General features: G+C 46.3%; 1 protein-coding gene across 15 annotated transcripts in view; it reads left to right on the top strand.

Annotated features, from left to right (window-relative positions):
- The window catches only part of LOC113211936 (poly(rC)-binding protein 3), a 155,530-nt gene extending 131,970 nt beyond the window's left edge, over window positions 1-23,560 (top strand). For 11 of the 15 annotated variants that reach the window (XM_052266891.1, XM_052266893.1, XM_052266896.1 and 8 more), the window contains 8 exons: window positions 10,300-10,356; window positions 10,443-10,559; window positions 10,878-11,144; window positions 11,305-11,607; window positions 15,467-15,560; window positions 15,659-15,854; window positions 15,949-16,077; window positions 18,696-21,210. In XM_052266891.1, coding sequence (XP_052122851.1) covers window positions 10,300-10,356; window positions 10,443-10,559; window positions 10,878-11,144; window positions 11,305-11,607; window positions 15,467-15,560; window positions 15,659-15,854; window positions 15,949-16,077; window positions 18,696-19,044 — 1,512 coding nt within the window. In that variant the 3' untranslated portion in view covers window positions 19,045-21,210. Of the gene's footprint in view, window positions 1-10,299; window positions 10,357-10,442; window positions 10,560-10,877; window positions 11,145-11,304; window positions 11,608-15,466; window positions 15,561-15,658; window positions 15,855-15,948; window positions 16,078-18,695; window positions 21,211-22,178 lie in introns of those variants that run through there. The other 4 variants (XM_052266901.1, XM_052266888.1, XM_052266899.1 and 1 more) reach the window with 4 other exon arrangements.
- Window positions 23,561-23,581: the final 21 nt, after the last annotated feature.

Genomic DNA, 23,581 nt, shown 5'->3' with positions numbered 1-23,581 from the left:
GGGGGGGGCGAGGGGGCACAGTAGTGGAGTTCCTCGGCGAGTAGCGGCAATTTGGGGGTGCGTGGCGCGGCAAAGGCGTTGTTGGGGGAGCAGAGGGGGGAGTGGGTGAGGGAGGGCGAGTCATAGTAGCGGCCTCCGAGAGAGAGCGAGCGCGCGCGCGCCAGCAACGGCGGCTGCGGCGCGAAATTCGAAAGAATTGACGAAGCCTTTGAAGTTGGCTTGGCAGGGGGCGCAGCAGCAGCCCTTGGAGGGAAATGGTGGGAGAAGTTGTCCCAGAGCGCTCAGCCTGGCCTCGGCTTGGCCCGGCCTGGCTCGGCTCACCGAGGCAGGAAAAGGGGGGTAGGGGTTTGCTTTACGAATCAAGTGCGGGGAGGAAGAGACTGATGGGGCTGGTTCGTCTTCAGCCGCCCCCTGCGTCTGTGCAACTTTGTTTTAAAGTTTTCGTGGTTTTTCAGGCGGGCTTCTGCTCCGTCTCTCTGACATTTACCTTCACTTCCAGCTCGTATTAAGTCCAAAAGGGTATATGTATACAACGTTCCTTCGTCGGTAGCAACGGGCACTGCTCGGCAAAGTAAAAAGAATGAACGCTCGACGACAACAAGTCGTGTCAAAATGAAACGAGTTGGAAACTATGTTTGGAGAGGGTGAGGCGTTGAGGGGGGTGCAAGTGCGTCGCCGTGTCGGGCAGGGCGTGGCGTGGCGTTGCTGCTGGAGGTCTGCACGGCAAGCACCTGCCTGCCTGCTGCTGCGCGCCGGCCCCGGCGTCCTCCCCCGCCAACGCCGCGCTGCGAGACTTTGCCTCCTACGGCTTCATCCTGCTCTCGGGCCTCCGCCACCCCGGCAAATCTCGTTAGTAGGCGTGTTTGAGGCGCGGCGCCGCCCCCGGCTGGCAGCGCCTGCGCCAGCTAGGGGACGCCACCCGTGCCCTGCCCGGTGTCCTCTACCCCCGCCCGCCCCCTCCGCCACCGGCGCGAGGGGCGGTGCCGACACATGGGCGGTCATGGCCAACTTGTATTTCCGCGTGTATCACGATTTTCCTTCGGTTCGGCTCACATTCATCTCCATTCACATTCATGATGTTCGGGTCGGCCAGCTCTGCTGTGCTGTGGTCCCGGCGGCGGCGTTGGCCGATCTGTATTCGCGCGTTTCTGATTCGGAGGGGGGGAGGGGGGGTCGAAAGCCGTTTCCGCTCCGCCCCATTGTGTTATGAGCTGCGCCTTTCGGCCGACCGCTAGAGCCGAGAGTGAGGAGAGCGAATTAACAGGGAGAGAGGGAGAGAGCGAAGGGATCGGACAAGCTTCGCTCTGAGCTGAGGGGTCTGCGTCAGGCCATGGGGGAGCGTCCCAAAGCCGTGATGGTGACGGCGCCGCCCACCCTTCTCAATGGGTGGGGACTGGCGGATGGCAAATTGAATCACGCGCTCGTAATGGTGGTGGTAGTGTGTATAACGCGCCGCGATTCTGCCCGCCCGGCTAGCCCCGCCCCTGTAGAGATCATCCAGAAAGGACGCGTCTGTCATTCGCCGTTACGACCCCAAACCAAGGCCATCTACTACGAGCTCGCATAAGCGCCTGATAGGTAGGCAATCATCTTGCCTGCAGTGCATACACTGTAAAAAAAATGTTGTATGGAAACGACAAATTTCTTGTTAATTTTTTTGATGACCAGCATTGTAGGTAAACAGGCCTGCCATCAATACTTTATCGTTTCAAAACAAACAACTCATTTGGGTACGACAAAATAACTACAACCCAGTCATCAAACAAAATGTCGTAACTGAACAGGGAAGTTGTACAGGAACAACATAAACTATTTTCAAAACAAACAGCTCGTTTGGATACGGAAAAAAAATTAAGACCTAGTCATCAAACAAAATGTCGTTACAGAACGAGAAAGTTGTGTGGGAACAACATAAATTGTTTTCAAACAACTATTTTGTTTTCAAACAACTATTCTTGTTTTCAAACGGCACCACCATAATTTTTAGTTGAAGTGAGATTCTAGTTCACCATCATATTAGTTAAACTTTTAAGTTTATTGTTTTACTTAGAATTTCAGGTATTTAGATTTGTTTATTTTATGATACATCATGTAGTACCAGATAAACAAGATGTTATCGATAAAGCATCAAATTTTATGTTCAAGCAAAAAAGTCAATCAGGAAACGAGCCTTTTGTATTAAAACGCGTTTAAACGGCATTCCTTGTTTCAAAACAGAACTACTCATACAGAGACAAGTCTTTTTTGTTACGAGATTGTCCATCAGGAAACAAACTTTCTTGTATTGAAACGACATCTTAACATTACAAGATGTTTGTGTAGGGATGGTTAATTTCTCGTTGCAAATTTTAATCGTTCTTAATGAAAACAAATAATGTTGTTCTTGAACGGACAAGTTGTGAGAAAGTTTGTCGTATCCATACAAGAATTTTTAACAGTGTACGTGTACTGTGGGGAGGCCTACCCCGAGTTACGCAGGCGCCTGGCTCCCTTGATTCTGAGAAAAACGGACGTATAGTTTTGGGACGATTCTAGAGTCAGCAAGTAAGCTCTTCGCTCCATCCAAAGTGTATAGCGCGTCGTGCCTTCTTCTCTCTGGTCTGTCCGGGTCTGCCTCTGTCCTATCCCCCCTCCCTCTCTCTCTAAAATAGATTCACAGCGCATTATGACACCACGACGCAGCGCCCGCGGCAAACTCAATGAGGCAATTTGAGCTTCATTATCTGTACCCCCGGAGCGCGGGCAGCCTGCCCCCCACGCCCCCCTTCCGCCGGGCCCGTCTGTCGCTTTTTCCTAAACTAGCCTAGTTGTACCATTCGTGTCGCGTCGCGCCTCCCCCCCCCCTTCCCCTCTTCATTCTCGCCTCTCTCTCCTCTCTCTCTCCCTTCTCTCGCCCCCCCCTCTCCCCCCATCGTGAACGCTCCATACTGCTACGGGAATTATTTCGGATAGAACGAATGGGCCGCTATGCCCCCCCCCCCCCGCCCGGTAGGTAGGCAGCCCGCTGACGGTGGCCCCCGCGGGCCGGGCCGCTGCTGCCGCTCTGAGCCGAGATGAGCTGAGCTGAGCTGAGCCTCGCCCTGCTCGATCAGGTTCTGCTTGGGGGTTGGGAAGAAGGAAGAGGGTCGCACCGCATCGGTCGCTACTTCCTGTCGAAAAGTCCACTCCGGCTGTCGAAGAAGAAAAATAGAACTGGCTGGAAATCAACTCCTTTACTTTCTCTTTCCGCGCCCCCTCCCTTTTCCCCCTTTTCTTTTCTTTTATCTGTCTCATTTCCTACGAGTTTTCCCACTCGCATTTCCTCCTTTTTCCTATTCCCCCTTTCCGCCTTGATCCCCCCACCCCTCCACCTTGTCCACCCTCCCCTCGGACCTCCAGCCTCCTTACTCTTCGCTGAGTCGCGGAATTGTCACGGCAGCAATTATGCGTCCGACTTGACTCCCCCTCCGTCCCCTCTCCTCCCCGCCCCTCCCCCCCACCCCTCTCCCCTGACACCTCACTCACTACACTTGTCCCCCCCCCCTCTTTCCCCCCTGGACCTCCACACGACCGTGCTGCCTGGCGTTTCTGGCCGCCCGGCCGGGTCTTTTAATTCTTACTTGGTCACCCTCGCGAGGGGTGCCCCCCCTTCACCACCTCTCCCCCCCCCCCTGTTTTTCTCTCTCTCTCCTTCTCTCCCTTGGGACCCTTGCTCCCACCGCAGCCTTTCCTTTTATACTGCGTGCTCGCGCCCTTGTGCGCCCTTGGTGGAGAGAGAGAGAGGGAGAGGAAGAGAGAGCGAGCGAGCGAGGGCGCGCCCCCCAGTGGCTCAGTGGCACCGTGAAGGTATGCGCTGCGAGAGGTAAGGGACTACTGCCCCGGCCCGCCCTCTCTCTCTCCCTCTCCCTCTCCCTCCCTCTGTCCTCTCCCTCCCTCTCCGCGTGTTTCGTCCCCTCTCGCGCGCCCCTGCTGCCACGCGTGCACAACAGTGTCGCACTCCAGGCTGGCTCCAAACACGGAATAGGGGCCCCACCCGCCTACACTACGGCCTGCTGCTGCCTCCTCTCGAAATCCTCCCTAGCGAGCTGCCCGCCCCGCCCCGTCTAGGGCGCCACCGCCACGCCGTATATCATAGTTTTGTCTCGGGCCTCTCGCCGTTTGCCCGCGCGGCCTGGCCCCGCCCGGCCGCCTGTGGCCTCCGCCTTCGCCTTCCCCGCGAGCCCCCCCCCCCCTTTGAAATGCCTTTGGGCCGCCTTCCTATGGCCATACGCCTCTCTCGGCTGCCTTTGGACCGTCTTCTTGGCGTGCCTTCACCGCACCGCGCGCCGCGCGCTTGGACTGCGCGGGGAAAACTTCACGACTGTATTAAAGTGTAACTATGTTTTAATTAAGGATACTGTTTACTTGCCACTAATGGGCATTTCACTAAAACCCCTGCGGGGGTGGAAGCTGTAAGGAAAAATTTTAACAGTTCAAAAAATAGATATTGAAAAAATTCTCAAAAATACTTCTTTGGGAAATGAAAATCCCTACTCATACCGCCACGACAGATCGCATATCGTTCGACAGCTGGTTCCATTTTTTTGTGCTTACGTTTTACTTCTGCCATATCCGCCGTGCTGCTGAGGGGACTGACGGTGGAACACCTTTATATATTGGCACGTTGGTCTGGCGCGGCGTGCGGCCCGCGTGCACCGCTCGGCCTGCATTCCCTCCCGGTCTAGTCTCGGCGCGTCTCGTTGATCAGCTGCCCCCGTTCTCATCTCTCTGATCGCTTCCTGTGCCCGGCCGGCCCCGCCAGGCCCGACCAGTCGGCTCGCCTCGCGCGCACAGCAGAGCACATGGCAGCAGCATAGCCGCGCTGGAAAAGGGCCCCGCGGCCGAGGCGACGGCGCCTATGCAAATCACTGCGTTACAACCTTCGGGCACTAAAAGTCAGACAACAATAACTAATACGACGCCCTGGCTGGCCGGCGCGGCCGCTGCTCTGCATGCATTTGCTTTGCTTTTATCTCGCTCTCTCTCTCTCTCTCTGTCCCGCCCGAGGCTTCTTTCGCGCGTCGTCGGTCGGCCTTTTTCTCTCTGTTTTTTACGACGACGTGTGTCGCGCGGCCTATTCGTCCTTCGCGGGGCCGCCCGTCGTGGTGCCATGCGGCCGTCATGATGGCGGTGCCTCTCGCTTCTTTCTGCCATTGATTCTCTTGGCCGCTGTGTGACGGCTCCGTGCATGATGACGGCGGGGCGGGGCGGGGCGCAGATCTGGGTCGCGCTGCTCCCGGTCTCTCATTGCGACTCATCTCGATGCGCAGAGACATCCTGCCTTGCACTGCCCAGTCGCTCACTTGCGGCTCGTTCTCGCTCCTTGCCGCCGCCATGGCGCTATGCTCTAGCTAGCTTCGACTCCTGTGTGTGTGTCCTGCCCTGCCCCACATATCTCGTGCCGATGCTCTAGGTGCGAGGGAGACCTCTTTCTGTCTCGCTCTCTCGTTCTCTTCCTCTCTCTCTCGCCATGTCCTGGAAGGCATTACGATAGAAATGTGCCTGTGTGTGTGCGCGCGCGCGCTCTAGACGACCAAGTGGGGCTCAGACACAGACGACACCGGCCCGCCACTGCCGAGTATGGGAGGTGAACGCCGGCAGGCAGGCAGGCAGGCAGGCGGCGGTCGACGCGCTCACTCTCTCGCACACAGGCTTTGCTTGCTGCCCGGCCTGCCTGCGCTGGACAGACTGGAACAGGATCCCGCCCTCCAGAGCCGCGAGCGCCGCGCGCCGCGCCGGTCCAGTTTCAGCTGGTAATTGCCTCACTGCAGCGCAGCCCGATAATCTACTCGACACAAAATAGAAGAGTCGACACATGTTTGATTCGCGGTCTGCTGTTTGTTGTTGTTGTTGTTGTTGTTGTTGTTGTTGGACATTATCAGCAGATGATACATCAAACACTTTACTACAGAACACATCAGATATAACCTACTGATGTAAATGTTCTTCTAAAATCAAGGGTAAAAAAGAAAGAAAAAACAAAAAAAAAACACTTTCCTGAAGAAATCCTTATGTTTGTAAAGAAAATACCACAAATAACAAACAAAAAACAACAGACAAAACCGCAGTGTGTCGGCCAAGTTGTCCTCCTCTCTACCAAACACACCTGGCTGTAGGCGGCTCTGGGATAGTGACGCCCGTAGAATCCCCTCGCTGCTTTCGCAGCCTTCGCCTTAACGGAGAATAATAATCGACCAAAATTGCCCCCCATAGCCCCGGCGGCGGCGGCTTGCCCGCGGGCTGGGCTGGGCTGGGCGGCAGAATGTGTCGCGTCCCATCCTGACGGCGCGGGAGTGGGTCGCTCCGCCTTCCCCAACGAGCTCCTCGCCGAGCTCCTCGCGCTGCTGCTGCTGCGGCCCGAGGCGGCGCGCTCATCGCCTTACAGGGAGCGCCGCCTCGGCCGATATGGAAAGCACACGGGAGACAACGTGTGACTCTTCTGGCCTAGCAGGTGTGTGTTCGTGTTTTCCACGAGAACGCTGCGCGCGCGCGCGCGCCTGTTTTGTTTCAGGCAGTCCTCGCGCACAGTGGTTAAGTCTACCTGGGGATGACTATAGGCCTCTTGTGTCATATTTTATTTTAAAGAAATAATCCAGTTTTTTTAAAAAAATATATTTTTTAAGATAAAGTTTCAGTCTTGCCTGTCAGCCCGAGTGTCCCCAGCCGGGCGCGCGTCACCGCGTTGCAACGTCTCGCCGTGTCCCTTCCGCCCGTTCCGTTCCGTCCCATTTTCCCGCCGAGCTGAGATGAGTTTCTAATGGTGTTGTGACGCTGGGCCGCGCCGGGCGGGCCGAGCCAGTTAGGCCCCGCGGTGGTGGTGGATCCCCTCGCCGGTGTGCCCGCCGCGCCCCCCACACTCCCCCTGGGCCCTCCTCCTGCCTTGGGCCGCGGGCCCCCGCGCTATACTCTCTTCCTCCCTCCTCACGTTGTACTTTTTTTTTCTTTCTTATTTTCCTTGCCCGCACTCTCTTTCAAGAAAAGATAAACTGTCCCAGTGACCCGGCGCGCGGCGACGGCGGCGAACAACGCCCCTCCTCCTCCTCCTCCTGGGCGGGCGGGGTGGCAGCACGCTCGCCGGGGGGAAGGGAGGAGAAAAGAGAAGAAGTTGGAAGTTGATGAAGAACAAACATCCTCCGGTCCGCCTCGTCGGTGTTGCCCCTTCGGCCTGGACCCTCACCGCCGTTGGGCCTCCATGTGCCCCCCCGCCGAGGTGTACCCCGAGGGTGGGGCGGGGGGGGGGGCTTGCGCAACACACACACACGCACACACGAGGGACGTCACACTGCATGACAAGACACCCCGTTCGTTCCACTCTTGTGGTTGTGTGTATGTGAGTCGACGTGGTTACTCGATACCCATCGAGCCTGCTGCTGCTACTGCTGCTATTGCTGCCCTTCCCCGCCAGCCGAGCGGGTCCCGCGGCTACGTACTCGGCAGCAGCAGCTGGCGCCGCGCGTCGCGGCGTAGCGGCTCGCGACTCTTGAGCGTGCGGCGCGCTGGCCACCGGCCCGACCCGCTCACACTGCTACCGCGTTTACTCGCCCTGTCTTCTTTTGTCTCCCTCTGCTGGCGCGTGCGCTGCCTCTAATTTTCGCCCCCTCCCCCTTCTTTTCCCCTCTTTCCCGCACCTCCTCCTCTATATTCCCTCCCATCCTCTGCGCGTTTTTCATCCGCTCCGGGTCGCAGTGCACGGTGTAATTTCACCCTCAGCTTTCGTAAGTGTTCTCTAATCACCACCTTGGATAATTTTTTTTTACTTTTATTATTTCCCATGATTTTCCTTCTTTTCCCCCCTGTCTTGCGGAATGTGTGTCTCGGTCAGTAGCCAAGTCGTGTGTAAGTGGCCGACTCGGTTGGCCCCCGCGGGGCCATAGGCTCACGCCAGGCTGACCGGCCGGCCGGTGCGCTGAGGGCCCTCCACCTCCACGCCAGCCAAACCGTCTGCCTCGGCTCCTACCTAGACGCGTTGGCCGGCGTTGGCAGGGCGGGGCGGGAGCGTCTCGCGACCAGCCGCGAGTCAAGGGCGGTCTTGTGGGAACCGAAACGCCGCCGCCGCCTCGCCGGCCGGCCCGGCCCGGTCGGACCGCGCATGCGACTCTGTCCCGCGGGCCCGGTGGGGATTGGCGATGGCGCGCTAAGTCCCCTTCCTTCCCTCCCCCTCCTCCTCCTCCTTCTCGGTCCGCGTGCTCCCGCTGCTTCTGCTTGTGCTGCACTGCTATTATTGTCTGCCAGGATGAGAGAAAAAAAACACAAAAACAACACATCCTCAGGCGTGCAAAAAAAATGGAATAAAATGGAAGGCGAAAAATGAAAAAGAAAGATGCGCGCAAGTGGGCGCGTGACGTCATAAGCACCGTGTTAAAAGCAACTCGACCTGGCCTGAACCCCCACCGTCCCGGACCGTCCATCATACGACTCGCTCTCCGTGCTCATTGTTTTCAGCGGTGCGTTCGGGAGAATCTCTTTTATGTGGGTGGATGATTTACCCTTTTTTTCGATTTTATTTCTGACCAGCTGTGTTAGCGCGCGTCGCGTTTATATTGTCGTGATGTCTGCTCTCTTCTCCCCTCCCTCTCCGCGACGTGGCCAGCGCACTGTGTGTACCACATATACTGCGGGCGGGTGCGATCGCACCAGTGTGTGTTTTCGCGATCAGGTTCTCTCTGGGTGCGGGGGGGGGGGGCGCAGGTAATGGTGCCGTCTGTTCTGGTACATTATTAATAATAATTAATCTTCAATAATAATAATTAATAACAACTAATAATAATCAATTGTTTAATTACTACTGGTACCCTCTATTGTCTAGTGTGGCCGCCAAGCGCCAAGAAGGGAACGGCAGGCGCACTCTGGGTGTGTTTTATACGTGTTATACGCGTCATGAACAGCGATGCGCACTTTAGCTGTGCATGGGCCAGTATGTAGACACACTTTTCTTTTTTTCCTCTTTGATTCGGCGTCCCGGCGCGGCAGCCGCATTGCTGCTGAGATCGACATGCGGTTGTAGTGCACTTTAGAGGGTGGCTGGCTAGCTCTGCTCTGTCTCGCGAGGTGGAGGTAGGGCAGAGGGCAGCGCCCGCCCCGCCCCGCGCACTCTGTGGCGGTGTGATTGCCGCCGGCCGGGTCTGCCCTGCCCTGCCCTGCCGAGGACCAGTCTTGGTGCGCAACGCGCAAGGGACTAAATATAGTTTGTGCACCCCTGTCCCGTGCCCCGCCGGCCCCGCCCCGCCCCGCGTGGCGCGACATTGTTGGGGCCGCTGCTGCCGCGACTGCTGCTGGGCCTGCTGGGCACGGCACGGCGCGCTACGCACCCCCTTCCCCCCTCCCGCCCCTGGCTGCCTGTCTGTCTGTCTCTTTCGCTCTCGCGGTGCCCTCCTTCCCTCTTGGCTGGATCCGCTTTTACCCGCGTCTTTAATTACTCCCCCCCCCTTTTCCCCCCAGTCGGCCTCAGCACCCCCCCCCCCTTTTTTCCCTTCCCGCCGGCCCGCGCGACGCCGCTTTTGAATCGGGTCTTACTCTCAAGCAGTGCGACACAGCAGGGGAGAGTAAAAGCGGAAGTAGAGCGGGAGCGGAAGCTAGCAGGGCGCCGCCGCCGGGAGAGCGACAGGGAGAGCAAGTGAGTTGGATCAGGTGACCGCGGGTGGCCGGGGGGGTTGGAGAGGGAGGACGGGGTGGCGCACCACCCGGGAATGGTCGCACCTGGACAGAAAGGGAAGACCTTCCGCCCCGCCTGCGCCTGTGACGCTATGGGAAAGCTCGCAGCGGGAGCAGCAGCACGGCTAGGACCCGCAGGACCGTGAGCTGAGCAGGAGGAGGTGCCCTCCCGGGTCTGGTGAGAGTTGGGTCGGCGCGCAGCCAGGCGACACACCACCTGGGTGGGTCACAGAGTGCACAGAGGGTGCTCGCAAGTAGAGACTTAAAGAAAACGAAATTTGTTTCCGAATAATTGAAAACTTCTCTAGATATTGTAATAAAAAGTTGGGGGGAAACACTTTTCAGGAATCATTTTTTAAAAAATAATTAAAAATCTTGAAAATTTTTGCGTTGGTGGCACAACCAACAGCTGTCACAAAGTGTTATTGGACCAACAACCCGGCTACAAAAACAAGGCAGTCGTTGGAACAATTATCATTTATTTTTTTTTGAGTGCGTACCGACATTTCCGGCACTTCCCAGGCGTATTTGGGCTGCGCCCCTCCCCCTTCTATACTAAACTCCCGAGAGAGCTTAACTAACTAGTGTCTCCGTCACTAACGTGTTTGTGTCGTTGTTTCTCTGTTGCAGGAAGTTGGCAGCATCATTGGCAAAAAGGGGGAGATTGTGAAAAGATTCAGAGAAGAGGTGAGTCTCGTGCAGTCGTCGACGATGGTGACGTGTATTGTCCGTGCCCGAGTTTATTTAATTTTTGTCGGTCCTGTCTCTCTCAGTCTGGCGCCAAGATCAACATCTCGGACGGATCATGCCCCGAGCGCATCGTGACCGTCACCGGAGCCACCAAAGCTATCTTCAAAGCCTTCACCCTCATCAGTAAGAAGATGGAGGAGGTGAGTCCGCGTGCGCTGTGACCTGCTGACCCCTGCAGCAGGCTTGCAAGGCCGAAATGTCATGTCAAATAAACAACGTTGAAAGAGGATAAATCGTCAATTTTGTTTCGCCGCCTTTGTAACCTGCCTAGATTTTAAAATCCGAAATTTATCTGGAAAAATCCCTAACTTTTCCAAAAAAGCAAAAGGGAAATGTCTCCAGAAAAATTGAAAAACTCTCTAGGATTAAAATTCAGAGATCTCTCAATGATCAATCATTTTTAAAAATCTTGAAAACATTTCGCGAGTATATGTCTAAGTCCAATGCCCTGCTTTCAGTTCCACGAGATGCAGAGCCCCAACGGCGGCGCCCCCGCCACCCCCCGGGCCCCCATCACCCTGCGGCTCATCGTGCCCGCCTCCCAGTGCGGCTCCCTCATCGGCAAGGGCGGCTCCAAGATCAAGGAGATCCGCGAGGTGACGGGCGCCTCCATCCAGGTGGCCTCCGACATGCTGCCCAACTCCACGGAGCGGGCCGTGACCATCACCGGCACCGGGGACGCCGTCACCCAGTGCATCTACCACATATGCATGGTGATGTTAGAGGTGCGTCCTTTCAGTCCCACACCACGCCCCAGACATACTGTTTTAAACCGATGAAATACATTTCTTTTTTTTTTCCTCCTCAAGACGTGTTGACCGTTCACAATGATCTTTTTCATCTAATTGATTTGCATTTTCACTATTGCCATTTTTTCCCCTGCAGTCCCCTCCGAAAGGCGCCACGATCCCCTACCGCCCCAAGCCGCAAGTGGCCGGGCCGGTCATCCTGGCCGGTGGACAGGCCTATACCATCCAGGGTAACTATGCGGTCCCCACACACGGCGACGTAAGTAGCAGCAGCACCTTGTACCAACACCCGGCCGCGCCTCCTTTGGGTCTCTTCGCCCCCGCCCCCATGCCCCCCCAATTGCTCCCCCACCCCCACTCAGGGCTGATGGACCCTCTACTGAAGAACGGACACTTGGCCGCCGCCCTTCCACCCGCCCATCTAGCAGCAGCGTGTGACGTAAGTGACGACACCCCTATGGCCACACCCCCCCCGACCGCCTCCCCCCACCCCGTATGACCTCTGCAGTGCACTTTGGAGTAATAGTTGTTCTGTCCCCCCTCTCCTCTCCCTATCCTACCCCTTTATGACTTTATTGTCCCCGGCACAAATTGCCGTGAGTTCCAGTCTTTAAATAATGTTGGCACATATAGCCAATGGAGTGAGATATTGTTTTTAAAGTTATTTTTCCATGCTGACGGTGAACTGGCAGTGCCACGTTCGTGTCATATTTTTCATTTGTCAATAATGGGGACTGTCTAAGATCCCATATGCTCTGTTTTGACTGCCTCATGGTAATTTTTGCTGTGGGAAATGTTGTAGATTCCCAGAATGCTGAAACATTTTCCTGTCTGCTTTTGTAGATGTGATAGATCTTGCATTTGGTGTTAAGACTTAAACAAACATGCAGACCTTTGTACCATTATCTTAACTTACCTTCTGTGGGATCCTTACAATTACTGAAATCTTTGCCTGCCATACAATGTTTTAAATCTGGGAAGTATGTAGTCATGTGTGCATGCATTGGGCTCATGAGATATTTGTGAAAAGCAATTAAAATTATAGCTGAATCAAAGGAAACTGGGAAAAAAAAACACAAAAAAGCTGTGCACTTCTAAGTCATCTTCAAGCCCAGAATGCTGCATTTCTATTTATTTTGTGAACCTTGGTTTCATGCTAAAAATTGCTTGCATAACTGCCCCACAGTGCTGGTTCATGTTTTTATATTACAAAATTATATTTTTGATAATGAAATCAAAGAAAAGAACAACTCTTGGTTAAACCTTTCGAACGGGAGGAATGTCACATTCCTGTGTTCATGGAAATCCTCCTTGTTGAGTTTTTTTAGAAAACAAGGGTGTAAAGGAGAGTACAATTAGCAAGCTTGTAGCAAGCTGGATGGCAGGTTGAAGTTGTTTTTAAGAGTTGTAGAGTAAAATTAAATCTGCTACACCTATTTTTTGCCCAGTGGTCAGAATGTGAACTGAGAAATGTATTCTCAACTCAGCACTTTTAGCAATTAGTTATCTTCACAATACTAACAATAATCACTTACTAATACCATATATTTGGAGGGATTGGAAGTTATAACTTACTTTTTTTGAAAACATCATGTAATAAAGTTGTGGCCTAAAATTATAGCTGCTTCTAAAGATCTATGTTTACAGCGTCTTGTTGAGCTAAGTCAAGTCTTTGTCCTTGGCTTATGGACATTGTTGTTACTTAGAAGCATCTTTAACTCTCTTGTTCTGTCTCGTGCTTCTGCACATGTTTGACATTGATTACGGAGCCATTTTTATTTCAGCTCCTGTTTAGATTTATTTGTGCGTATTCTCAAACAATGAAACTCTAATTTTACAAAAAGACAAAAAGAACAATGGAAACTTAAAATGAAGAACTGAACTATTTCAATATTACACTTTCTTTGTAGAGCATGCTTTCTGCAATCTCACGTTGAGTTTTTTGTGTGCATTGTTATCAAGTTTTATATGCTCATTTACTTATTTTCCTATTTGAAATTGATTATCTCTTTTTTCAGTTTTCTTTCGATTGATTCTCTATCTGGAAACTAAAGCCACAGGTTACTAGCAAAATTTCATGCATAATTTCCGATGAGGTTTTAACTTCTGTGTTGAGCTTTTTATCAACAATAATCTGGGACAGAACAAATCACAGTTTTTAATATGTATTCTCATGGCTTGGTGCCCATTCACCCTGGAAGTGCTCTCCTGGTCCTGTTGTCGGCTCTTTCTATGCCAGATGAGCTGACCTTCACCATGGACTCTTCCTGCCTACCTAACAGCACCCTCCTGCCAACCTTTCCAAAGCTGATCATTTTTCCTTAGACCATATGCCTCTGCTGTCATCCCTAAGTGCCATTTTCAAGTCTTCCATATCCAATCCATCACGCCTCTCCACATTATACAGACCTACACCATTCACAGCCCCACCCTGCCCCACCCTGCCCTGCCCCCCCACCCTGCCCTGCCCCGCCCTGCCCTGCCCCGCCCCCTGTCCGACCAATCTGCCTTGCCCTTATGCCAAAATCCTGTTTCCTATTTTGGAACCCTTTAGAAATATTTCTTGACTGGAAGAAAAATAATTTCATAACATCGTCACATTTTTGACATTTGTGACAAAAAAGACAACATGTGTCATTAAGTGTTGTGTTCTAGCAGTGAGCAATGCCCTCTTTAAAAGGACGTGGGGGTAGTATTTGAGTATATGCTCAGCTGCTTGAAGTTTATACGTAATGTGTAACATGCTACCCACACAATCATTTTTATCCTGTTTTTGAATTACAATTTTGAAAGCATGATAATGGTAATTTCCCTTTGATGGGGGGGTGGAGGGCAAAAGAGTTCCAAATGAGGCCAGCCGGGCTATTTTTAGTTATAAGCTCTTTATTGGAACCTTGTGATAGTCCACTCTTTTCGTAGCACTTTTGCCCGTTTTTTACCTTCTTTCATAATTGTTTTGTATTACCTTTGTCTAAACTAATAGTATGCTCTTGTGGACTTTTGCAATGTTACCTCTTTATCCTAGTCCTAAGATCAGTGGTATGAGTTTGACAATTGACTTGACATTCATACTGAAAAATTTCAACTAGCTCTCTATATTGCTATTCATATTTATCTAGTGTAGCTAGTTATGTTATAATATAATACTTATGGAGTTACCTTGTCAGTCAAATGTCAACATTATCACAGTGCAATCCTCTCTCTCTCTCTCTCTCTCTTATCTGAAGATACCAAGCCATGATCCTTGTTTTGCTTTACCCTGAGAAAGGGTTTGTGGTAAGTTGCACAAATGGGTGCTTCTGATTTTTAAAAAATCAGTCAAGTGATTATGAACTACTATAACTCATGGTGGCTGTTTGAAATATTGCGTGCATGTTTGGGGATACCTTATTATTTTGTAGTTCTGAAAACCTACATGTGGCATCTTGCAGTTTCCTGTTTTATACGTTCCCCTATGCATTGGTTTGTACGTTTTTTGATATATGTGGGTATGGATGCTATTTATTGTCCTTTATCCCTGTAATTTGTTGCTAGTAGATATCGCCAGATGCATTTTGGGTCTTAAAATATCAGTTTATACTTAGTTTTTGAGGCTGTGCTGCTATGTGGACACTTAGAATTTTTCCATCTCTTTATTTCTGAAATAACCAAACCAAATGCACCTTCTTGAGAACTTACACTGAATGAAAGGTCTGATGATGTGGTCAGCGTCTGTACCTATCAATGTAAACTTCCAACGACCATTTAAGTTTTGCATGGTCATGTATCTTGGTCATGGTGAAATATTGTTCAGTGCTGCCAGAAGCTGCAATTGGTTTGTATTTTTGTCTATCTTACATATTTGATGTAGGATTTTGGAGGATGATAAGTGTGATCTCTTGGGACGACATATGTTCTTTGTAGTCATGCGATGCATGTATATGTCAGTTACTGTACTCAAATCACAATTACTGTAACTTTCAAGAGCAGTATTTTGGAACAAAATGAAATATACAAATTGGCTTAATAGGTCAATATAACCCTCAATGCTGCATTAAATTTGGGGGATTAGTTATTTTTTTCTGTATTCTATAGAACTAGTTGTACTAGTTATAGCTCTTACAGAAGTATAAAAGCACTTTCTTACCCATTATAGCGTTTCAATTTAAAACTATATTACATGCAATAAAACCAAACAGATGTTGAAACATTTTTTGACATTATTATGCTGCATGTAGGGAAAAATGAAAGAACCATAGTGGCTGGGTAGTGTTGGAAAAAAGCAATTTTGCACAGAAGATTCTTTTTCTTGTTTACAGATGGGGAAGATGGGTAGCAGCCCATTGGCCGGATTAGCTGCTCTTGGACTTGGAGGACTCAACCCGGCAGCACCTGGAGGTATCAATCCTGCTGGTGAGGTTTAAATACCTTGCTAAATCCTCTCTAATTTTCCCCTTATTGTTATTTATTGGACAGATTTACAAGTGTTTCTTTCTTCTCTCTAATTTTAGCGGCACTGGCTGCATTGGCTGGCAGTCAGCTTCGCTCAAACCATCCAACCCGACAACAGGGAGGAGCAAATCCGCCAGCTCAGGCAGGCAATGGTGCACCACCACAAACTGGAACACAGACGCATGAAATGACTGTTCCAAATGAACTTATTGGTTGCATTATAGGCAAAGGTGGCACAAAGATTGCTGAGATCAGGTAAATTTGAAAGGATATTAGACCTTGTAAAGATGATTTTCCATGTTACCAAATTTAACACCACCCGTCTTTTTGTCTTTTTTTAATTCTCAAGGCAAATTAGTGGGGCTATGATCCGTATCAGCAATTGTGAAGAACGAGAAGGAGGTGCTACAGACAGAACAATAACCATTACTGGAAACCCTGATGCAGTTGCTTTGGCCCAGTACCTCATAAATATGAGGTAAGTCTTCAGAAATATTGGATTGACCCACTTTTTTTTCTCTTTCCCAGTAGCTAAGATTAAGCCAATCCAAACTGTTATATATCATATAGTATCGTCAAGGATTGGAACAGGGTGGAAAATTGCTAGAAAGGTTCATATTTTGTACATTGCTGTACTTCCAAGCAGGTGTGGTGTGAGCGAACTCAACCTCCTTTACTTGACATTTTCTCTTTTTCCTGCATTTGACTTAACTCTCCTTAGGCATGGATGACATCATTGCAGACTCCACTTTGGCTTTGGAGCATGTGTGCTTGCTTCAGTTGTCCATGGCTCCTAATCATGTGAATTTACGACCTGTTTTCTTTCTTTTCTTTCTTGTTTTTGCTTTTAAAAAATGTTGCTATTTATTTTGCTGTTATTTTGTTGTTTTTCATTAAGGTTTTCAAAGTTTTTGGTTAAGTTTTTACTTCAGGTTTTATTTGTACTCCTTATTTTTATTATTATTATTTTATGAGCTGTTTTCAATCTTACTCAGGCCTTTTTTAAATCATACTCAATCCAAATTTCTCTCTAAAAGCATGAATACATTTTCTGGTTCTTGGAACTAATGACTTACCTATGCAAGATTGTTGTAATAACAAAAAGAAACATTTGTTGTAGCGAGTGAGTTTTAAATATTCAACTACATCAATTTTTTTTTCTATTTCCTCAAATAAAAGATTCTAGCCAATTTGATGCAAAATATTGGCAAAATTATGTAAAACATGCCTTTAAAGGGATAGTCATTATGTATGTAACTTACTGTACTTTATTCTCTCTATTTTTTTTTTGCCTGTGATATTTTCTCTAGTCATTTTAATTGCCATTCCACACAATGCATTATTTGTAAACTTATCTTCACACTCTAGCTGCAATCACAGCATGTTATTGGAATAATGTTCTAAAATTAGATTCTTATAATTTTATTTAGCTAATGTACAGCTGAAGTCTAGCTGCACTTTATTACTGAACTAGGACTAATTTAGCAAAATTCTTAGCCTCTCGGAATTGAAAGCTTGTAAATCCTTTCTATCCATATCTTTGTTAACTTCGAAAGCTGGTATTGTCCAAGTGGCCAAAATCTTTTCATTTTCCCTTTTCACTTTATTAATGTGCTAGCTAAATAAATCCGTGGACGATTCCATTCATACCTGATCATACCTGATAACTTATCTCAATGGAATTTCTCTAAAAGAAAAACCATTTTTTTTTAAAGAAAAAGAGCATGAGTGAGTCTCTTTTTAGACTCTTGCAAGCTTTAATAAGATGCACTTGGTGGCTTTGAGACTTAATTAGTTCTTTATTTGCTAAAGTATTGGCTCTATGATCTTTTTCCTATGTGTTTAAACATTGAATTTTGATTGCAGTAAGTTGTGTTTTGTAATTTACTGCCAGCTCATGTATCAATTGTGCCTTTTTTTTTCTTTTTTTTTTAAAATTTGTGAGGAACATTAGGTTGCCTGAGATGTGATGTTCACATTGAAGGCAACAAACCGTATTATTGTGCACAGTCTAGATCTTAATCACAAATCCCTTATAATTGATGCATGAGTTGGTACACATATTGAATCAGGAGGAAGAAGAAAGAAGTTGAAAGTCCCACAAAAGAAGAGGACCTGGCTGAATGAGAGCAGCAGTGCATCAGCAAGCTATGTTTCCAGGTCCTGTTTCTCCATTCCTGACCTTTCACCACCTGCCTCTTTCCCTCCTACTGCCTTATTATAAAAAATTCAAAACAGTATCTAAGAATAGAAGTTTTGATTACATGTAAAATGTAAAAATGATTTCTTTGATGTTTCTAAAGCAATATTGCTGATTTGAGGGAAAATGGTATGGTGGTGATCGGCTCCTTGTGCAGTGGGCATCCTGGTCCCGGCTCCACATCCTCTTTGACGCAGTATCCTATTATTCTATGTTTCAATCCTCTTGTTCCAGATGCACCTATTCCCCAGATTTTCCAGTATCTCCATCTCCTTATCCTAATCCATTATCTCTCTGTTTTATGATTTCGTTTATTTTGAAAGTGTTTCTTCTCCATCAAGGCATATTACTTATAGCTCTGTTTAAAATATGGCTTAAAGAGTTTAAATGTGAGGGAAACCTATTACCATTTAATCTTAAGCTCTAAAAAAATCTTGCTTGGTAATGTTCTCTGCATAGTCGGAACAAACAGTAAAATTTTCTTTTACTTCAATAACTTTATCAAATTTTACATGCCTTATGCCTCATGGAGTGATAAATGCCAGCTGTGCTAATAGCCAATCTATGAAAGAATTAGTTTCTGTCAAATGAGAGTTCAGCATCATTAAATTTGGATAAGTTTCTCTCCATTTTGTGAAGCAAAGTCAAGGCAAGTTTCCATGACAATCATTTCCTACTATTCCTGGCTTATTGTGGGAATCTTTTATTTAGATAATCTGTGCCATAAATGGTATTCCTCCATAAAGTCTAATTTGTTGATCTCTTTTTCCTGGTTTGGCTATTAGTGCCCTGTTTTCCATCCTAGCTCCACTTTTTTCACCTCTTATTTTGTGTTTATCCTGTTCCAAAAAACCCACTGCCATTCTTTTTTTTTCTTTTTGTGTGTGTTCCTTCAGTGTGGAGCTGCAGAAAGCAAACCTTGAGGCCCAAAACTCCTCCACCCCTGGGAACAACAACCCTGGCTCCAACTCCAGTGGCCCTGCCAACTCCAACTCTCCCCTCGCCTCTGCAATTCCCCTGGCACAGCTGCTGGCCAAACCTGGGGCTCTCAACGCCCTGTCTAGTCTCAGTGCTCTTGGAGGCCTGAGTGAACTCCTTGGTGGGCTCAGTGGGTCCTCTCCAGTGCAGACTACTGGTGTTCACCGACAACATAACAAGACCTACCAACCACGCATGCGCTCTCCAGGTGGTACAGGAAGTGAAAACAAAGGCAGAAGTGAGCGTAGTAAATTTGCTCCATATTAAGTTCAGCTGTATGATGTAAGTTGAGGTTTGTGAGTGTTTTCAGGCACTGTGTGAAGCACTTGTTGCTGTATAAGGAAATGTCCCAGTGTTGTACCCTCTCATTGGGTGTGTGGGACTGATACCTGAATTCAAGGACCTAGTTTTGTATGATTTGTCTCTTTTTGATTACATATTCTATCTGAAGAAAGAAAGTTAGCAATAACAGTGATAAAGGTTATCAAACCTGTCAGACCCAATATATACAACAAGAAATACCCTTAGTGAGGTTTTTCGTTGTTTGTTTTATTCTCTTGCAACAATTTTGTTTTTCTGACAGTCATAATGCTAGTATTGGATTGTAAATTCTCTGCTTTACAAGTAGGTATTTATTTTCAAATACATTTGTTTTGGCTCATATCTTTAAACCTGCTGTCAGAGAAGCTTGAGTTAAAAGTACATTCTAATGAGAATGTGTCTGTGATTTGCTGTGTGTCTTATTTTTACCTATGTATTGTTTATTGCCTATCAAGGCATTCACTTTTTATGACCTTTTTGGTACAAACTGGAATTATAAGAGAATGGAGTCATTATCAAAGACCACTGTGAGCACACAAACTTAGAATTGATGCCAGTTTAATGTCATAAGGAAGCAATTCATTTTGCAGGTCAGTCTAGGGCTATGCCTCTGTAAGTAGAAATTAATGTAATTTCTTAGGCTTCTTTTTTTATTTTCTATTAAGCTTATCATAAATTGATAAGTCAAGAGTGAAATTTAGATAACTAGTGCCCAAAGCTCTGTACTCTTTATTAAAGCTACCACTACATATATACACATTATCCCTTGGAACCAGTAGATCTTAAATTAAGTGGCATCATAATAATTGTCAGATATGATCGTCTAGATCCTAGCTGTGATTTTTTTTGTCTTTTTCAAATTATTGAGGAGCAACTTTTGACTTTCGATGTTCAAGCTTCACACATCTAACAAAGTATGGCATGAAGTTCTTTCGTAAATTGATGTTGGGTGAGGTGCTAAGGTTTCCAAAATTGCAACTTAGTTCATTTAATATCTTAACTGTTCATTTTACCAGGAGTATTGTGATTTTCTTCACTCATCGTTGCACTAGCTATACCTGATCTGATATTCCACTCACTTTATGTTCTTTTTCTTGATCTGATCAACCTATCAGGAACTTTATTGTTGTCATGTAAGCATAAATCAATTTCTCTTGTTTACTGTGATCCACAGCCTGGCAGATTTTTGTTAATGTGTGTGCTCTCTTTATTGCTTTGTTTGACTTTTCATAACTCTTTTGCAAGCAAAACTACAGGACAAATCATTCTTGAATAAGGGACATATCCATTTATAAATTTATTACGCTAGAAGTTTCTAAATTTTTTGAGCTGTGCTGAGCACTACCATTTTTTTCTATGTGTTTCATTTTTTGTTCCTATCTCTTAAGTTTCACACTTACCTCTCCCCAAAGAAAATATTCCTTGTACCTTTTTAAGGCCATTTTCTTATTGTGGCTGGATTTTTTTCATTTGCATAGTATTTTCTCTTTCTACATGGCATTTTTCTTTCACGAAATTTTTATTTTGGAGATGGTTTTGTGCAATGTGTTGATTTGGACATATCAACAAAACTTTTCTATGTTTATGTTATGAAAAGTAAGTGGGCTTTCTGAAGTTGAAATTACTGAAATGTAATTGTGTATATGTTTGTTGATTTGGGGAAGTGATGAATACATCGCAGTATTTTTGTATTAACTGATTGTTTTGAAGTAAGCATTGTTTCCAATCTTTCAATTTAAATGGGATGAAACATTTGCCAAGAATCTGGGTTATTTCAGTACAACTGACTTTTCTAGGGATTGATCTTCAATCTGTTTTTGTAGTTGTGGGTGGAATGACCTTGCCCATAATGTAGACTTTTGCTAGACTGTGAGCCTTGCAACATTCAAAGCAGGCTCACTTAATTATTGTATTTTTTTCTTTCTATGTTATTAAAATTTATCATTAGTCAACATATTTGTTAATTCTTGATTCACATTTGACCAATTGTGTATACAATCACATATTCACATATCTTTAAACAGTTGTCCGGTTTAGCCGAAGATTATGTTCGTATGTTGCATGTGCTTGCATACTTTATGAGTGGCTAATAAAAACTGCCAGAAAACTCAATGTGCCAATTTCTTTCGCTTATTTGTGTTTCCCTTGTAGTTACAAAGAGTCCATGGCCCCAGAACTTATAGGTGTTGTAGTTATGTAGATTCTTATTCAAGAAATATTCTTTCTGAACCTTCCACATTTGTCCTCATGCTGCGTCTTAACGCATTGATTTCGGATTCTACTTGTTTTGTCGTCTAACTCGGTTTAGATGATCATGTGTATTATGCTGGTATCAGTGTTCCATTTAAAGATGAAGCAAGTGCGGTAAGTGATTGATTGCATTGAATGGGAAATTTCTTTCTTTAGTCAATATTTTTAATAGACTGTTGGTGTGTGAAATTCATTAAATCAATAATAAAATGTTTGTGGTCAAACCTAGGAATGTTTACAGAGACTAATGTCAGAAAAGGGAATGAGGAAATCCTACAATGCATGTAATGCATGGTTTGCACTTGTGTTTAAGGATGTGTGCACTTCACCTAATCTGTACTTGTTTTATATGCTGTTTGCTTTACATTTTCCCCTCAGCACAGAATACATATATCAGATTGAACAGATTAAAAAAAAAAAACTATGTGCAACTTTCATCACTATCTGATTCGCTGCACCACACCTTCATTTTAAACAGGCTATGGAAAAACACTTTGAATTTTGTCTTACTGTAAATTTTTTCATCATTTCATCCATTTAGCTTTGACCATTGATGTTTGGTTTCACCCATGTTGCTTTTACCTTTTTAATTCCTGTGTTGTTTTCCTGTGTCTTGGCAACTCGACTCATGTGGTGACTTGTCCATCTCCTATTCCTTCTTCAAATCCTGAGCCTCTCTCCAATTTTCCCCAGTGTTCTTCATTAGAGGTAATGCCAAGGTGCACTTAAAGTGTAATCCACAAATCCTTTCCCACCTAATGATAACTGTGAAAACATATGGACGCTTGAGCTCAAAAATTACATTTTCTTTCTCTTTCTTTTATTTACAGGATATCAATGGAGACTGCAGGTATACCTATGGCGGGCTATCACTACATTGCTCCTAACCACATTGTCAAGGCTCCTCTTCACTGAGGAATACTGTCATCACAGCAACTTGATATATTTGTATTTATTATTATTCTACGGTTATTTATTATAACTTTTCATCAGCACACTCATGGTGGCCAATAAGATTGTGAACGTCCCATTTTATGTCACTGCTAAGCTATTCCAAAGAATATCAATTGCCATTTTTACTTGGTCTTCCAAACATTTTAAAATTGAATAATGTTCAGCAGCCAAAATAAGTTGGTGTCAGGATATGATACATGTTTTCTTTGCTACTGTGAGTGTGTTAATTATGAGAGGCAACAATTTCCATGTAAATGATATCAGTGTTGAAGTGGACTGATAGGGTAGAATGTGATTACTTCAATGGGAACAAAGCCAAAGAATTTTTTTTTTGAAAGTATTGTTACTTTACTGTACTTTTATAGATGTGGAGTAGTTTTTGTTCATAGTATATTCCTTCGGGTGTTATTGATTTTCATTTCCCAGTGCTGCTACATGGTTGCTTTATGAAACGTGTGATCTAGTCCAAGGTACTGGAAATTGTTTTCCATCTCTTTCTAATAACTCAAAGTTATAGTGCATGAAATTAAGGGGAAAGTAGTTTTGTATTGATGGTGTTCTATAAATGGGGTTTGACTTTTATGTATATGCCATGACAAAATGTATTGAAATTCTTGTGATGTTTGCCGGGATTAAAAGAATATCACATATTTTCGTATTCAGCTTACCATTGAAAATTTTATTCCAGTGACTTCAAAATATCTGGACAGCAATTTGTTTCTTTTTACCTTTTTATTACTTATTACTGTAGTTTTATGGTTGTCAGAATTTTTGAAGGGTTAGAGGAATTGAAAACACTGTTCAGAAGTGCATCATGTTCTAAAGTTTCTTTTTAAAATATAAACCTGTAAATAATCCCTTAATTGTTATAACTATTGAGTGTAATTTTAATTGTGATACTATGGCTTCATGCTCTGTGTAAGTAAAGAAAATCCTTCATTTAAAAAATAATTACATTTCAATTGTTATTTCTGCTGAAGAGTCAGTCTTTACTTTTTACTCTAATTCTGCTGTAAAGAATTAATTTTGTAGGTGATATGTGATGGTTGTGTTTGTGCTGTAGAAATTTTTTGTTGGCCTGTTTGCACAGTACATGTTGATAATAGAATTTGTTCTAGTGTTAATTTAGCTCACTTGTTGATTTTTAATATTTATGATTTACTTTTAGGATAAGGGACTACTTATCTTATAGTTCTCAGTACACATGTATTTTGACATCAGTCAATGGGGGAAACATCTGGAGGGTCCCCTGTCTAGAGGGTCCCCCCTGAATATTTTA

The sequence above is a fragment of the Frankliniella occidentalis genome, unplaced genomic scaffold, assembly GCF_000697945.3.
Source record: "Frankliniella occidentalis isolate FOCC.00 unplaced genomic scaffold, Focc_3.1 Scaffold44, whole genome shotgun sequence".
NCBI classification, from domain to species: Eukaryota; Metazoa; Arthropoda; class Insecta; order Thysanoptera; family Thripidae; genus Frankliniella; species Frankliniella occidentalis.
The sequence above is the reverse complement of the archived record's forward strand: the minus strand, read 5'-3'. Positions and strand labels throughout refer to the sequence as shown.